The sequence below is a fragment of the Myotis brandtii genome, unplaced genomic scaffold, assembly GCF_000412655.1.
Source record: "Myotis brandtii unplaced genomic scaffold, ASM41265v1 scaffold927, whole genome shotgun sequence".
NCBI lineage: Eukaryota > Metazoa > Chordata > Mammalia > Chiroptera > Vespertilionidae > Myotis > Myotis brandtii.
The window spans coordinates 937,721-956,338 of NW_005371823.1; the positions used below are offsets into that span (position 1 = coordinate 937,721).

Here is an 18,618-nt window from a genome sequence, read left to right on the forward strand (position 1 = left end):
TGGGTTGCGGGCACATCCCCAGTGGGAGATGTGCAGGAGGCGGCTGATCGATGTTTCTCTCTCATCGATGTTTCTAACTCTCTATCTCTCTCCCTTCCTCTCTGTAAAAAATCAATAAAATATATTTTAAAAAAAAGAATCCATTAAAAAATGGGCAAAGGACCTAAATAGACACTTTTCAAAAGAGGACATACAGAAGGCTGAGAGACATATGAAAACATGCTCAAAGTCACTAATCATCAGAGAGATGCAAATCAAAACAACGAGGTACCATTTCACACCTGTCTGAATGGCTATCATCAACAAATCAACAAACCACAAGTGCTGGCGAGGATGCTGAGAAAAAGGAACCCTCCTTCACTGCTGGTGGGAATGCAGACTGGTGCAGTCACTGTGAAAAACAGTATGGAATTTCCTGAAAAAGTTAAAAATACAACTCCCATTTGACCCAGTAATCCCACTTCTAGGACTATATCCAAAGAAACCAGAAACACCAATCAGAAAGGATATACGCACCCCTATGTTCATAGCAGCACAATTTACAATAGCTAAGATTTGGAAACAGTCTAAGTGCCAATCAGCAGATGAGTGGATTAGAAATGTGGTACATCTACACAATGGAATACTACGCTGCTATAAAAAAGAAGGAATGTTTACCATTTGAAACAGCATGGATGGAACTGGAGAGCATTATGCTAAGTGAAATAAGCCAGTTGGAGAAAGGTAACTACAGTGGGGCCTTGACTTACGAGTTTAATTTGTTTCGAGACCGAGCTCGTTAAGGAGCTCGTTAACTCAAATTATGTCAACTCAATGCAAAAAATCGGCTGAGAGACAGCTGGTATCAAAAAACTCGTTAGTCGGGACACTCGTAAGTCAAGGCCCCACTGTATCATATGATCTCACTCATACGTGGGATATAATGAACGACATGAAGTGATGAACAAAAATAGATCCAGAGACAAAGTAACACTGAACAGACCATCCAACCTTAGAGAGAAGGCAGGTGAGGGGGGCGCGGTTAAATATCAACCAAAGGACTTGTATGCATATTAGCATAACCAATGGACACAGACACTGGGGCGGTGGGGGCTTGTCCTGGGGAGTGGGAGTGGCAGGGGGGTGTCAATCGGGGAAGAAGGAAACATATGTAATACTTTAAACAATAATTAAAAAGAAAAAGAAAACACAACGGCACAAACAGCAAAAGCAGTTTCATTTGACGCATAAATATCATCATAGAAAAAGCAATAAATAAATAAATAAATAAATAATTCGGGGAATTAAAGAACCACCTGTCAGCGAGCATATCTGTGAGAAAGGTACCTGCAGAAATAACATCTTCCCAGGTCACATTTCCCAATCAAGGTGTATTAACACTCTAGATACTTGAGCATTTTAAGTCAACCGTGACCTTATGTGTTCATGATGTTATGTGGTCTTATGTGTTGTATAAAGTATAACATAAATGTGGCAGCCATAGCATTAATTATAATTATTTTTACAGGCATATTTCATGTCCTTTTTTGTTTAATGGTAAAAGTCTTCCAGTGATTAAGTCAACTTTTAGAGACAACCAGAGCACTTATCAGGAGTGCAGCTGGTAATTTTGTTAATCAAGGCCTTTCTTTTTCAGAAGCATTCATGTCAAAACCCATTTGTAGTTACATAGCGTTAGATGTAACATCCACCTGGTCACATAGCATGAAACTCTCCTTCCTTTGAATATGCATATATCTGAATGGTCTGTGACAGGCGGACGTGGACCAGAAAGGAAAAGAGGAACCAATATTCATTTCCACCACCCCAAGGCACTTTTACCCACTTAGTTAATTCTCACTCAATCCTAAGAGGTAGGTTGCATTTTAAAGACATGGAAACAAGGTACAGAAAGGAGATAATTTGCCGAAGAGGTCACCTGGACTGGAAAAACATCTGCCTAACTCTGAAGAGTGAACTTTGCTTGCTACAAATGCTGCATGCTCTATATTCAAGGTTTTTTCTATAGGATGATGGGAACGAGGACTCAGAGGGAGATGGTGTCATCTCCCCTGGCCCCATGTCCTGCTGAAGGTGACTGGGTATTTCACATACTGTCCAGTCAATCAATCACAAATGTGAAAATACTTTAATGTTTGCAAGCAGGGATTATATTTCAAATGCCAGACATTTAGCCCAGCCGGTGTGGCTCAGTGGTTGAGCGTCAACCTATGAACCAGTAGATCATGGTTCAATTCCAAGTCAGGACACATGCTCGGATTGTGGGCTTGATCCCTGTTGGAGGGTATGCAGGAGGCAGCCCATCAATGATTCTCTCTCATCACTGATGTTTCTCTCCCTCTCCCTTCCTCTCTGAAATCAATAAAAATATATTTTAAAAAAAACTCCAGACATTCAATTGGCCACAGTGCCAAATATCTATTTGTTGGCAATTTTCCCCAGAATAAGAGCAGATAAAATTTAATCAGAGGTAAAGAGACCCAAGGGTGAGCTTAACTAGGGTGGATTCTGAAGTGCACCCAACGTTCTCTGGCCCCAGTTCCTCCTCACCACTTATTCTCCTTTTCAACATAAAGCTGTGTCCCCTGTGCTGTTGGCTGCAGCTAAGGACATTTCAATAATAAACTCTTGTTGTTAAGTGGAGCTGGACGTCTTTGTTTTCTTTGTTAGCAAGAGGAATTCCTGCAAAATTGTAAATCTCTGCAAAAGGACTTCTGTGCACTCATCACGTGAATAAATAAACAACTGAAGTCATTTTTAAATTGTTCAGCTGCTGCACAGCAGTGAACAGACATACCATGCAAGGACCAATGGCTGCAAGGAAAAACCCACACTCATCAAAGCGTCCCCTTTGGTGGCAGCCATGATCATTAGTGAACATAATATCTATTTAAATGCAGTAGGTACCTATTTCCGAACAGAAGGGACTGGCATACAAAGGAGGTGTCATACCATTTAAACACCCCTAGGCTCTTCAGAGAATCATTATGGTCTGTCATGTTAACTCATTTCCTTCTTTATTTTTCCTCTTTTTCTTTTCCTTCCCTGCTGAATATTATCATCTAAAATCAAATTAATTTCTAATAGTAAATGTGCACAGCAATCATTTCAGAAAAGGAAAACAATCATACTCAAGAGGTTATATACAAATATCATTTCTCATAATAAAGATAGAGAGCCCGGATGGAATTTTGAGAGAGTTCCAAGAGGTTTGGAGTTACTGAATCTGCTGTTTAGGTAACTAATTAGTGGAGCTGCCAATAAATAATAAAATCTTAATAGTTTAAAAAGAGTGTCCTGTCCCACCTTACTCCAGCTCTCTTTTCCTTTCCTGCTAGCTCTAAGATTTCTAGTTAATAATAATATAATGTGTCAAGATGGAAAATAACTGTTAGATATCTTTTTTTTGGTAAAATAGCACAAAAAGGCAATAAGACACATTATCCAATGACTATTTAATAATAAAAATGTCATGAATTGTTTATTTTGGACTTGAGTCTTCAAAGAGAATAAATCCCCCAATAAGATTTAATGTATTGGTTTTTGCATAGTATATATTAAAGACGGGCCCTGAAATATATAGCTATATTGAATAAACTTCTGCTATAACATGGCTAGTAATTAAGGGAGGTCTCATTCATATGTTCCAAAACTAAGTATTCAATCTTATTAAGTTGGTCTTTGCCTTCTATTTGGAAAATAAATTATTATTTATTCTTTTTAAGACAAATTAATTAAGGCTATTATTTAAGTTCTTGGCAACAAAGAAGAACAAGGATTACAACCAGAACTCTAATTTACTTTGTCATCTACAGGACTCCCTGAATCACTCACACTAAATGATAAAGAAAACGAAGTCCTTTGAAATGCAGTTTTTGAACAAAACAGAATGCCCAAGAGACAATTCTCCAGTTAATATAGCTTTTATCTTCCCACTTTCTATCCTAGGGCCATAAGTAGGCAGGGTCTAGCTGATCTTGGTTGGCAGTGAAAGTGATTATATTCCAAATCAACCAGGCTGCCCTCACCAAAGAAGTCTGTAAATGATGAGTTATTAGTCTTGGAAAAAACAGTTCACAATGAAAAATAAATTTGTTCCATTAAACTGGAAATGTTTGAGAGTGTGTGCCAATGGAGGAAAGCATGGGGTACTGAGGTCAATGCAAGGAGGAAGTGAACATAGACATCAGTGAACATCAAAAGCACACAAAAAAAATTCACCTGTGTTCATGCTCTAAGGAAGAAAACAAAGCTATTTTCTGGTGGCTGATGAAAGCATTTTATTCTAAACCAAAACAGTGAAGAATTATAAACATTAGTGTTAAGGTCCCTAGAAAACTAATTAAAAATTCTAATTTTATAGAATTTATGAGAACACACTGGTCTCAAGAGATTAGAAGACTTGTGTGAGATCATTTTAGGGGCAGGAAGATGGCCTAAATGTAAATATTGTTTCTCTTGAGCCAGTCATTGTCTCTTATACCATAAATGAGATACTTCTTTATTATGCAGGAGTTCATTAGAGTCAAGTAAAAATAATCCGTGCTAGGTAGAGAAATAGTTCTTACCTACGTGCATTTACTCTCCAGTACAGGATGCAGAAAATTAGACTTGCAATTATGGTAGAGAATGATAAGAACTATTTACTGACTTTTGCTCAAGCAAGGCACCCATCCTAGAATTGCAGGGTCAGCAAAGTCTTCTCAGTAGATCTAATACCTAAACTGGCTCCTTTAAGGAGAAGTAGAGATGACCTACAGGAAGAGAGGGGTAAGAAGCTATTCTAAATGAAGGGACTTGCTGACACACATGATCACAGGCAAACAGAACTGTCATATTTGAGGAAGTGAAAGGAATTCAATGTGGTTGGAACACCAAGTGCCTGGGGGGATGTGGTGAGAGATGGGGCAGAAGATGGGGTGCCAAATCCTGAAGGCCTTTTTGTCTACTTAAGGAACTTGGAGTATTTCTCAAGATAATGAATGACAGAGGATTTTAAAACAGGGAGGTAGCCCAGCCGGCATGGCTTAGTGGCTGAGTGTCGACCTATGAACCAGGAGGTCACCGTTCCATTCCTGGTCAGGGCACATACTGGTATTGAGGGCTTGATCCCCAGTGGGGGGCATGCAGGAGGCAGCCAATCAATGATTCTCTCTCATCATTGACGTTTCTCTCTCTCTCTCCCTTTGTCTCTGAAATTAATAAGATATATTTTAAAAAATAAAACAGGGAGGTATAATGATTATATCTGCATTTCAGAAAGAACACTATGAACAGCTGAGTGGGAAAAATGGTGGTGGTAAGGGGTAAGTCTAGAAGGAACAAAAGCAGTATAACAGAACAAAAGAAGGAATAATGCAGTATATGAGGGAGGTGGAAAGAGGTGTTTGCTTTTGAAATATTCAGGCCATAAAATTAAAATAATTGATGATAAATGTATATAAATAGATGTGGGTTGTTAAGGAAAGAAAGGGTAAAAAATTATTCTGAAGTCTCTGGCCAACGACCTTCTGACACAGGAGATATGACACATCATCCCTAAGTTTAATACTTAGGGAGCATTTTACTGACCCAAGTAAGGGAACTTCAAGACAGCTCTGTGTTTGCTCATCATGAGTGAAACTGTGGAGTTCTGGGCACATGTCAAAGATTCTGAATTCCAAGGAAATCTTTTCCAAACTGCTGTAACCTGGTGTGCTCTACTGGACAGTCATAACTCTCCAAGAAAAAAGAACCTGTTTAATTGGCACCCTCCATCTCAAGGCCCTCTGAGCCTCTCACATTTCCTGGTGGGTTATGGAATAGGGAAGGGGAGTAGGTTCAATATCCGATGCCCTGCTCAGGCAGCATCAATGGTGGTCTCTTCTATTTTTTGGTGGAAATTTGTTAATCAAAAGGAAGAAAGATTAGGATTGCTAAATAAGAGGAATTAAACTCAGGGAGAAAGATTTATTGTCTCTATATGAATCATCTCAAGGACCCTAAGGTTTTCCAGTTCAAAGCTCAAGGAACAAAATGATATATGCATTTTGGGCTATGGTGTGTCCCAATCCCCACCTAGGACATAATTTAGGTACTCACCCCTTCACCACCATTTTCACCTGTGTTGGCAAGCATTTCCTGCAGGGCTCTCACCGAGAGGGACTGCTCCAGCACAAAATTGCAGACACAGAGATCTGGAGGAACATACTGTGGAAATAAAACCAGAATGAGGATACCTACTCATATCAGTTAGGGATCAGTCATGTAAAAACACGACAAGGACAAAAGCCTATGAATCAAAGTGACAGTTGGATGAATGGATGAGTAGAAATATAAAAGGTGGATTCTCTTGTTCACATTAAGATGGGTTTCATGCTGGATTCTAAAGGATGAGAAAAATAAAATCCCCAAGTGTCAAGGGAACAGTGACCAAGATGTCAGGATCAATTTAACTGAGGACTGGAGGCATACAAGGGGGAGAACACACATAAAACCTCAGGGAAGAAGGGACAGGAAGGATAGGCTGAGCTACACCGATGTCTTGGAGGGACCAAAGGGAGAAAGCCCCTGGGATCTCATCACCAAAATTTATTAGGATGTTGATGGACAGAATAGAATGTGGCTCTAGACAATGATAACCAGATTAGGAAATTCATTTACTTAAAAAAACACACCTTGATACCACAATGTAAAAGGAAGCAATAAAGGGAAATAAGAGTTATATAAATATATTTCTGGACAAAGAAATGTCCAGAATTATAAGAATTGATGACCTCTATAACAATCATTCTAATTTATTATGTGCTCAGGTAGTGTTATGATATTTTTATATGTTCTGGATCGTTTACTAACAACAGTTAAAGAGAGCCTTCTTTGCATCCTGATTAGTAATATCTAATGCTCATTGAGTACTTTCTCTGTAAGGCACTAAGTGCTCTGCATATATTACCTCACTTAAACCTCACAACTTCCCTTCAAGGTAGAGATGATTGATATTCCAGTTTCCTGCCCAGGAAACTAAAGGACAGAGAACTTAGATCATCTGTCCAAGGTAAGGGCTTATATTTGGCTGAGATGGATTCAAATACAGGCTGTCTATCTCCAAAGTCCCGACACTTAACTCTATGCTGTGTCTGCCACTGATGAAAATATTAAGATATTTTTCACAACTAGAATACTTTCAATCAGCACATCTTTAAGTATGACATTTATGTAAAAGACAGTGGTTGGTATTGAGAAAGATAAAAAGACACACAAAACAAATCATTGCTCTTCAGGAGTTTACAATCCAGTTTCCCACAATTTCTCTGGTAATATGGTTTATAATCAGCTTGCATACCAAACCTTTGTTTCCTAAGTGATATTGGCAGAACTCTGACACCATGAGAATAACAGTTATGAGGAACGAGGACCAGAAATCACCAGCAGCTATGTCTGAGACAGGTAGAGCTGTTTCCATGGAGCTCCAATTTCAAAAGTTAAAACCAGCACAGAGAACCTCTCTGACATCAACATTTTCATTTTTAAAATACAGATCATAGAATTGGCAATCTGTAAGTACCTCTTCAATTTCCAAGTGTTTGTACATTCTTTACCCCCCTCCCCAACATCAATGCCCTACTTGCTGGTCCTGCCTACTAGTCCTCTTTATTAAAGTGTTAAGACCCCTCACCCCCAAGCCAAGAATGGATAATCCTATCCCAAAGGCCATTGGTCCATGGGTGACATACATTTTTAAGTACTTTTCTACTTCAATAACTTTCCTGCTTAGGGTCTCAACTGTCAGAAATTCTAAAAACCCAGTCCTCCTAGAATTTTGGTATTACAGGAAACTGCCCAGTTCTCTTTATGAAAGTGATGTAACCTAGGAGAAATTCTAACACCAGCAGGCAACTACATTTATTCCTCACATTTCCTGCTTTGTTTTCAAAGTCTGTTCTTGCTATAGGTAATTAACTCATTTGTATGGGACTTGAGCAAGCAGACAGCAGGTGATGCAGGGCAGAGCTTCACGTCCAGGAAGTGTGTTTAGAGCACATATAGCATCATTACAAGAAGCATACAATAATAGGATAAGGCATTTCTCTGAAGACATTTTGACATAAATATATCATCCAACTCTTTCAAAATATGATGCCATCCCAGATGATTTTACGGAAGCCTTTTCCACCGCTTCTTAGTCTACTGCATTTCATGTAACCAGAATAGGAAGCCAAAAAAGCCCGGTTTGAGTGTCTCCTCTTCCTCCTCCACTTCACTGGAGCATGTGATTTGGAGATTTCCTAGTCAGGAATGTTTACAGTTATGGCTAGTACTTCACAGGATGCTCTTTGACTAATTGAATGATCTCAACCTCCATGCTCACTTTTCCAAGAACCCTGTTCAGTCCATCTCTTTAAGACAGAAAAATTTCACAGTTCCAAGTGCTCGAGATTCCGTCTTCACATGAGATTGTGCAATTCTAAATCAGCTGTCTTTCCTCCCTGTGCTTATTTGCTTGGACAGAAGAGAGGAGCTCTCCCCCAACACTGCCCTCACCCATCCGGATGGGGGACCACTGACAACATGGACACTAGGTATGCTCCAATCATATTCTTCTTTTCCTCCCAGATATTAAAAGGCCCAAGGTGGTCATGATTTAATTACTGGCAATGAACATTAAACCAGGTCACAGTGAGCACGGGGAGGAAGCATTTTATTTGGGAGCACTCGATCTGCCACTGGTTTATATAGTTTCCTTACAGGTTAGTTTTTCTACCTCTAGAGTGTGCTCCCTGCCTGGACTCTACACTCGGGGATAAGGTCACATCACTCCAATGGCATGCACGTGGGCAGTCGCAAAGGCAGGAGCAGGGCAACAGGAATATCTGGAGAAAAACAAAATGCCATTAGCAACTTCTTCATGACATGAATGGAGTGCAGAGCACAGAGCCATCTGACCTGCTACTCCAGCTGCCATCCTTAATTAAACTCCACACCAACCCGAGCTTTCCTTTTACACATTGCCCAAGAATGAGCAAAGGCCACTGGTCCAGCAAAGCTAATTTGTTTACAGTGTGAGAGTCCCCCAGGAGGCCAGCTCATTGTCTCTATGCTCTGAAGCCTGTGCCTCAGTCACTCTGTCTGGCAGGCATGGGGCATGTGTTTGATGATTCTTAGCACGGAGAGAAGAGTTCTCTTGACATCTGTTCTGAAATAGCTCCTCATCACTCTCCCCAGTCCCGTCCTTAGACTACAGAAGCTCTATGTTTCCAAATGTCCTACAGAAAACCTTGAAAAGCCAGGGCCCTGGGTAAGCCAGGAAGTAGGTATTCATTTAGCCCCACTATATAAAAAAATAATGAAAAAGAAGGCCTATGGACTCTTCATGTCCCATAAATTTATGTAACATCTTCCTCATTGCAATAAAAGTATTTTTCTGGGACTTACTAGATCTAAATGGTGGGAATCTGATACACCTCTAACTAGATTCATTTAGCATTTTTCTACCTTGCATCCCACAATAAGCATTCAGTACTGTATTCAGACAAGCCTTCAGGGAAATGAAGCGGTGCGTTAATTATGAGAAGGGGGACTGACATTCCTCTATTACACTGTTAACCACAGTATGTTTTGGCTTATACAATTCTTTATGCACTAAAGTCTGTTTCACTAGATTGTGGGTATCTTGAAAAATGTATGTCTTATTCTACTTTTGGTATCCCCAATACATAGACCAGTAAGTGCTCAATTCAAGTGTTTTTGAATTGACTCTCTGGGTCCCAGAAGACTACCCAATATGTGGCTGTGGTTGCAGATGAATTGCACTGAGCATCCACCTGCCCAGCTGAGTCCCTTCTCAAGTCTCCTGCTTATTGTTCAAGAGACCCTTCTTCTTTCATTATCATGGGACTGACTACTCCTACTTCTCTGTTAATCAATCTGGCTCTCACCCAAACATGCCTAAATAATACACCCTGTAAGTGCATCAATAAATTTGAATTAAAAGCAATAAATGGCATATTGGTTAAGAGTGAGTACTCTAATGTAGTACTATCCGAGGTCCTATTTCTGTTCAACTACTTATTAGCTGAATGATGTTAGGCAGGTAACTTAATCTCTCTGTATATTAGTTTCCTTATGTGTAAAATAAAGATGTAATAGTACTTACTTCTAAGGATGAACTACATTTTTATATTTAAAGAGATTAAAACGGAGTCTGGTGAATAATAAGTACTTATAAATGTCAGATTTTATCCCACACAGAGAAGTAAAATCAAAACATCAATAACTCACTTAAATGGTCATTTATATAACCAACTAGAGGCCTGGTGCATGAATTCGTGCATGGGTGGGGTCCCTCAGCCTGGCCGATGATGGGGGCCAATTGGGGCCATCTTGCCCAGTCCCGATCAGGGCTGGCTGGCCAAGGGGGAGGGACAGCAGGAGGTTAACTGGCCACAGGAGGTTGGCCGTGAGAGCTCACTTACCAACAGGCGGCAGCTCCTGCATTGAGTGTCTGCCCCTGGTGGTCAGTGCGCATCATAGCTACTGGCTGGTTGTCCAGTCATCTGGTCATAAAGGTCGCTTAGGCTTTTATATATAGACTAGAGGCCCAATGCATGAAATTCGTGCAAGAGTAGGCCTTCCTTCACCTGGCTGCCAGCACTGGCTTCCATCTGGCACCTGGGACCCAGGCTTCCCTCCGGTATCCAGGACCCGGGCTTCCCTCGCAGCCCTGGCTTTGTCTGGAAGGTTGTCCGGAAGGATGTCCGGTCTAATTAGCACATTACACTTTTATTATTATAGATATTTTTGAAGTTCTTATTTTGTGTAAGGATAGGCAAAACCTCTGCCCTTTAAGGCTATGTGGTCTAGAGGAATGTTGGGGAATCAAATGAACAATTTCCAAAGTATGAAAGTCCAGAGGTGAGAATGCATGTAAAGAAGCACACAGAGTTGAATGTGCCTGGGGTAGAAGAGGGGGAAGTGGGAGGAGAAGGTGGATGGGGAAGCAAGCAAAGGAAGATGAGAAGTGAGGCTGAAGAAAAGTAGGTGTAAGATTGAGAAGAGTCTTGAGTCCCCTTGTCAAGAGGTTTGAACTTTATCTTCAGAACAATGGAGCACAATTAAAGAAAGTAATGCAGGAAGTAATATAACCAAATTTGCATCTTTGAAAGATCGTTGCAGGTGTATTGTGAAGGGGGCTAGATCAAGGCAGAGAAACAAATTAGGAAATTGTTGCAATAAAATAGTTATGAAGTGACAATGGGATGCATTAAAGTAACTGCAGTGGAGATGAAAATAAGGGAATGAATTTGAAATATCTTGAGAAGTTAGGTGTGATGAGACTTGGTGATTAATTGGATGTGGAAGATGATGAGAAAGAAGTGGAAGACCACCAGTGTTTCTATTGGATGGTACAGAGTGCAAAAGGATAGGATTCAGTGAGAACAAGCCACACTACGTGTCCAAAAGACCACAGGGACAGTAATTACTCTTGGCAAATTGTCTACTGGAATCTCTCATTTGGGCCAACAGAATGATAATGGGAGGGTAGAGAAGTTGCTCTGACTATGTATGGGTATTCCTACAGATGCCACTGAGGTAGGGTCATCTAGGAGGAGAGGAGGAGTTTGAGAAAATGACACAGATTCTCCACAAAAAGAGAATTCCTAGAGACCTAGCAAACAAAGTCACCCAATTAACCTCACTTTCCTTTCCCATGTCCATCAAGCAGTCAGCCAGCATTTAGAGAGCACAATAATATGCATTCGGGACTGTGCTAGCAGCTGTGGGGAACAAAAGAGAAAAGTAAGACATGTTTTCTATCCTTTAAGGAATTTTTAACCTTCAAGAGACAGACCTACTATACATGAGACTTTATGAAACAATGCAAAGGAGTATATTCAATGTGAATATGAGGGGTATGAATATGTCTTGTAGGACCCAGAGCCTTCTCAAAGATGTTGTGATTAGAAATGGCCAGCCCAGACTGGCTCTTGGCCCAAAGAGGATTCATGTAGGCAAGGAGTTCCTGGCACAAAGCAAGAACTCAAATTTTTGTTTAATAAATGAACAAGATGAGTTATTCTTTCTATTTTGTCTGTGTGTGTTCTTCTCTTTGTTTAAAATTCCATTAGTTGAAGTAGCATTATTAAGTATGGGCTTTACACAACCTTTTCCCTACTTTCCTTTGCTTTTTCACCAAAAGAAAAAATCAAGTATTGGAAGTATTATGAGTAGTAAAAGAGTGAGCACAGGAAGGAGAAAGTAGTGGATAACTCCTGCTTACTAATTTTTGTACCTATACCTCCCACTTCAGTCCCAGGACTGAGCAGATGAATGCCATTGATATTGTGTCATACTTATGGGCTAGTGGGTTTACACGAACTCAGCCCTACTACCATGGCAGCCTACAGAGTCTTACCTGCAAAGTGAAGGAACTTCTAATGTCAATCACATGAGGAGAAGAAGTGAGTATGAGAATAGAAGCCAGACCTAAGGAAGCAGAGCTGAGATAGCTGGGAGAAGTGAATCTCGCATTCCTGGACCCACATTATGAAGAGTCAACATAGCCCGTGGGGTGTTCTTGGGCAGATGTTACAAAAGCATCCAACCAGTGACAAGTCTGAAGGTAGAAAGCAAGGGACTAGGACAGGTCATTCTTTCCTCTGGGGTTCCATGTAAACAAGGACAGGAACAGTGAGTATGTTAATTAAGAATCAGAAATTTTAATCTAGAATGTAGGAATACATTGGCCCTTCCATCATTACTTTTCTTGTGTACTTCCGTAGGGTTTAACAGAAACAATTTTTTGAAAGTTCTAGTGTGCTTCGGTTGGATTATATAAAGTGAGGAAAAATTCTTGGTCTATAAGTGAGCCAGAACATTAAAGAGAGCAAAGTGCTCCCCTGTGGCCCACAAGATGGTAGTAGGCATAATCAAACAGCAGAACCACAAGACAGCAGTAAAACTCAGGGGACAAAGCTGGGGGGTCCTTGATAAGCAGGACACCCCTATTCAAGAATAAGCCTTGAAACTTCAGAATTTTCTTAAGGAAGACTATCTCAATTGTACCCCTTCTTACTCTCTTCATGCCGCTTGAGACTGCCTAGTCTGAGAATAAATTCTTATGGCTCTAGATTTCAAATTGGATGTATAAAAGGAGACTGTTTCTCAAAGGGCAATGTGTCTGCTGGTAATAGGCAGAGCTGGTCTCAGTCTTCTACATGCCTTGTGTTTGCTCCATTTCACTGCACTGCCTCAAACAGGATTGATAATCATCTCCCTATGATGGCTCCATGTAGTCTCACTCAGAGACCATAGATGAGATGACTTTCCAAGCCCGTGGGGACACAAAACCATTCTCTCTTCCAGAAAATGTTCCAGCTCAACCAGGCTCCCTTGGGTACAGTGTGATGTTGGCTAAGGACCACTGTCCATGGAATAGCCTCAGGATAGCCAGAGATGGCACGTGTAATTTGCATTTCAGGAGCTCTAAGCGCTTTATAGACATTATCTCATCCACCTCCAGCAGACATGAGCTCATTTACAGACACCATATCTATTATTGATAATACATAATTATTTGTATTGTGTTTATACTTCAAAGCTAGAGCAAGTCATTAACCAAGCCAATACCCACATCCATCCCAACCAGGTTTTATTTAAGCATTTAGGCAGTTCAGTGGTTTTCAAACCTACCTTTGCCACTTCTGCTAAGTTGTTGATAGTTTATAATAGAGTTATATAGTGAACTAGAGGCCAAGTGCATGAAATTCATGTATGGGTAGGGTCCCTAGGCCTGGCTGGCAGTCAGGGCTGATCTGTGGGGTGACTGGCGGGGTGTTCGGGGCTCCCACTCGCACCAGCCTTGGTTGGTCTAGTGCCGCCCGCTTGCCTGCCCCGCCCTCCGCTGCTGGTTGGGGCCTGCGGGCTGGGGGGAGCTCCTGTGTTGAGCATTTGCCCCCTGGTGGTCAGTGCGCATCATAGCGACCGGTCGTTCTGCTGGTCATTCGGCAGTTTGGTCGATTTGCATATTAGGATGTTATATAGATAGATGTTTAAATTGAAAGCTTCTGCAAGTCTCTGGATTTCTATGAAAACAGATAGCCTAACACATTGTGGACCAGTAGTTTCATTGCTAGTTTTATCCAGTGGCCAGATAAATTTCTATTGAACAAGTACAAAAAATGTTTTACATAAATGTGAAAGGCACATTTTAAAATTAAATACCCATTGCATTTTGAAGTTATTTATTACATATTCTTATAAGCTAATATCTTTTTAAAGTATGATACTTTGTACAACACTGTGTAATATGAAGTGAGAATTCTCGTGATCTGTCCACAATGTGTTAGCAATCATTTTAGAGGTGGGTCAACTGAAATACAAAGGTATTAGGTAAAACTTCTATGGGCAAGTGGAGAAACAAGAATAGAATCCATATAACACATTTTAAATGTCTCTATTTACCTATCTATATAATTGTACTAAGTATTATTCTAAATGTTTATAAATATTATCTCATTTAACCCTTACCTCAATCCTTGCAGGGAAGAGATTATGGCCACTTTACAGATGAGAAAACTGGGACTAAGAAAGGTTGAAACACTTCTCCACAGTCATATGCTGTGGATAGCATTTAAATCCTGAATTTCAAATTCAACTCTTTTTGACTCATGCTGTGTCAACATTCCTGAAGAGAAGGTTCCCATTCAGACACCAAGACTACAGAATTCTATTCGCACTGGGCTATGCCCCCTGAAAACTCTTATACTCTAATAAAAACTTAAAGAATTTATATTAGATTCTTGACTATTTCAGAAAGAGTTCTCTATTTTGGATGACAACTGGGAATACAAAGATTACAGACTGAAGTTAGTGGGACTGCCAGGGTGCCAGAACTTTATAAAAATCGAGATTTCCGGCAGGCAAGAGCATTGCCATCTTTTCATGCACTTCCAAAATCTGAGACTAACTTTCCATGTAAGCTTTCTCTTCCCAAAGGCAGCTCAACTCTGGGCATAATGGGACAGTTTTCATCCAAGGACATACATGTGTACATTTAAATCGTGTCTATCCAGATTTTAAACATTTTGAAGGAAGAGATTTTGCCTATGTTATGAGCTGTTACCATAGAACAAGGTTGCAACACATAAAACTTTGCCTAGGTTTTCTATTTTTTAAATATTTTGCTATGGTAAAGGGTAGAGAGTCTTTCTGAAAATACATACAGAAACTATTCAAAACAGTTGAGTTTCATTTTTTTGCTCGATTTTTCTAACAAAAGCCATTACATGTAGACTGTAAGGTACACAAAATTGAAACTTAATGGAAAACATTATTTTTGTGGAAGAGAAGAGGAAGATGTCAATATCTTTTTTTAAAATGAAGTATAAAAGGTCCCTCCTGATGCCTGAGGAATCAAGCACAGGAATGTGATGCTCTCAGCATCGAGCAGTCTCTAGGTGGTTCTTCATTCGAGGGATGAGGGAGCTGCCCTGGGAGAACCTAAGCTGTGGAAAATCACTACGGCGCTGCAAGGAGACTTACTAAGCAGAATCATTCTCAGCCACGAGCAGAGCGATTACAGCATCTGATGCCACCCTGGCCTGAGGTTTCCTCCAAGGCAAGAGCCAGTATTCAAAAGGAAAGTGATAAAAGTTGATTATATGCAAGGAAAAGGAAGAACGTTATCAAGTTATAGAAAGGTGTTGATATTTTAAAAAATAAAAGGTTTCTACTAGGAAATTAAATATTTACTTAAGAACACTTGCTGAAACATTTTCTATGCAAGGAAAGTAACACTACCACCTAGAAGCAGGAAATCCAAGTTGCAGGCCAATTTTCCCTTGACAAAAGTCTTGCCGAGAAACGCCAAGCCCAAGTGATAAAGCACTGAAAACACAATCGCTGCTTCTTTACCCCATCCCTCAAATGCCCAGGTACTGGCTGTTTAACTGACACTGATCGACAGAACCATTACATCTAGCCTCTTTTAGGGAGAATGTTTATTAATTCAAGTGACAGCAACATTTACAACATTGATTATCCTTGTAATGATGCTCAGAGATTTCTCACTGGAGCTCACAGAAATATAAGCTTGCTCTGGAGGCATTGATGCGGAAACATGGTGAATGGAAGGATCTCCTGGGTGAGGCTGCTAACATTCCAGATCCCGGGGACCCTTCTCCAGTGGGTACTTAAGGAATATTCCAGGCCTAGCCAATGTGGCTCAGTGGACAGAGTGTTGACCTGTGGACTGAAGAAGAGTCCTAGGTTTAATTCCGGTCAAGGGCACATACCTCGGTTGCAGGTTCCCAGCCCTGGTCCGGGCATGAGTGAGGCAAACAATTGATGTGTTTTTCTCACATCAGTGTTTCTGTCTCTCTTTGTCCCTTCCACTCTCTAAAAATCAATGGAAAAAATATCCTCAGGTGAGGATTAACAAAAAACAAAAACAAGAAAAGAGTATTCCAGGTGTTCTCCCGGAGGCCTCTGACTTCTCTCTGAGAGACACTGCGGAGCACCTAGATCAAACAAGGAATATCAAGTCCCTGGAGAGTAACTGATCCTTCCTCTAGGTCTTTCGTTAAAGGGTTCACCCAAATATAGGACTTTCTTTCAAATGAGTAACCCAATAATTTGAAATGCATGTGATTGTTGCTTTTATGATCTTGCCTCATATGGTTCCAACCAAAAATAACACCAAGGTGCCCTGGTCACCTCTATTCTGCCATGCATCAGTTATTCTGGCAAGTTAAGAAAAATGTTACCCAGGGCCTGGCAAAAATGAGCGCTGTGAGGCTCATGTTCTTTAAAATAAGGGGAGGCCAGAAAAATCAGAGACAAAACGCTGGGCGGCAGCTTGTCCGCCTGCCTGCTGGGGGAAGCATAACTGACGGGCCAGAGGGTTGATTTGGTTCTCGATTGAGCCAAGCTTTTCTCCCTGCCTGGCACGGTCAGCTTGCAAAATAACAAAGATGCCAAGGGCTGGACACTTGGAACACTTGCACCTGGAAAAACAAACTTACGGAGGGGCAGCAAATAACACCGTTTATGGGCAGAGAAAACTGAGACAATGACTCTTTATACGATCCTAAAAATACGGCCATAATGAAAACTCAGCTTAATGAGCAGCATAGGTAATGCAACAAAGTCTGTGGATGAGTAATGGGACCCTGAAGTCCCCAGTTTTCTATGGGAACTCCCCTGAGAAATCAGAGCTGTTATTCTGAAGAGTGTGCATATCAGAAAAATAGCTGCGATCCGGAAAGAATAAAGGCACATGTCAGAAAGGAGATGAAACCAGCATGCATATTCCGCGTCCCACAGATAAGGGGTACAGCATCCACTAGAGAAGAGCCCAGGGCCCAGGGCGGTGGGGTTAGAAGCAGGTTTGACGGGCAGCAAATCAAGAGACGAGGTAAGCCCTAACCGGTTTGGCTCAGTGGATAGAGCGTCGGCCTGCGGACTTAAGGGTCCTAGGTTCGATTCCGGTCAAGGGCATGTACCTTGGTTGCAGGTACATCCCCAGTGGGGAGTGTGCAGGAGGCAGCTGGTCAATGTTTCTCTCTCATTGATGTTTCTAACTCTTTATCCCTCTCCCTTCCTCTCTGTAAAAAATCAATAAAGTATATTAAAAAAAAGAGAGAGATGAGGTAAAAGCTGAGTGGGGCAGGCTGGTAGGAAAGCCTCATCTCAGCTTACCGTTTATACTTCAGACTTGAATTTGGTTGACTTTAGTTTTGGTAGAGCATGCACCTCCCACATGTTTCTTTCTGTTTTGCTCACACTCTCCTCTCTTTGGACTGATGAGGTGGTTGGTAAGGAATTCAGAAACCATGGTGAGGCTTTTCCCTGTTACCCAGCCGCGGTATCCGGCAGCTGCAGGACAGGAGACTGTGTCTCTTGGCCTTTTCATTGCACAACAGGAAGAGAAGATGGAGGGAAGCATTATGAGGCGCCCACAAGAGCTGAGAAAATGCCAACTTGGAACTGAAGGCTGACAGAGAGAAGGGAGACACTGGGTGCCCCAGGAAGTGCTATCCCCCGAGGCGCAGCTGTCACCAGCATCATTTGTTTGGAAGAACCCCACTGTCCTGGGCCCTCCCTGACTGCATTGCCAGCTCCGTGGGGCTCATGGACTCATGATCTGGAGTAGGCACACAGCTCAGAACAACAAAGGGCAAGACAGCAGCTTGGTTTCCAAATGGTTTAAATTTCCCCCTAATGCTTCCTTCCCACTCTCAGATAGAATCCAAATTATTGTGTGGAAATGCAGTTTTATTTTTTGCCCCTACATGAAATTTTTGCTTCAATAGAAATAAGCATATCACTATAAACTAAGTTCTGGATTATAACATGTTTAGCAGGAATATATGAATAGATGTTCATTAAGTTTTCAGTTTTAAAAGTCTTTGTGGAAGTAAATAACAGTTATAAATATTTTTCTCCAATATGGAAAAAGCCCTTCTATACCCCCATATTAAACTAGACCCCACCCTCCAACTACTTCATAGTATCTGAGCTAAACTCCTAGCACAAGATGTTTACATTTGCAAGGATTAGTACTACATGCTCCCTTTTGGAAGCAGTCATGTATTTCTCATCACAGATATTTTTAAATATATTTTTATTGATTTCAGAGAG

The 18,618-nt window shown here is 40.9% G+C and overlaps 1 protein-coding gene across 1 annotated transcript in view; it reads right to left on the bottom strand.

Annotated features, from left to right (window-relative positions):
- The window catches only part of RYR3 (ryanodine receptor 3), a 380,950-nt gene that overhangs the window by 343,734 nt on the left and 18,598 nt on the right, over nucleotides 1–18,618 (bottom strand). Inside the window, exon 3 of the mRNA XM_014532943.1 lies at nucleotides 6,082–6,189. Coding sequence (XP_014388429.1) covers nucleotides 6,082–6,189 — 108 coding nt within the window. The remainder of the gene's footprint in view (nucleotides 1–6,081; nucleotides 6,190–18,618) is intronic.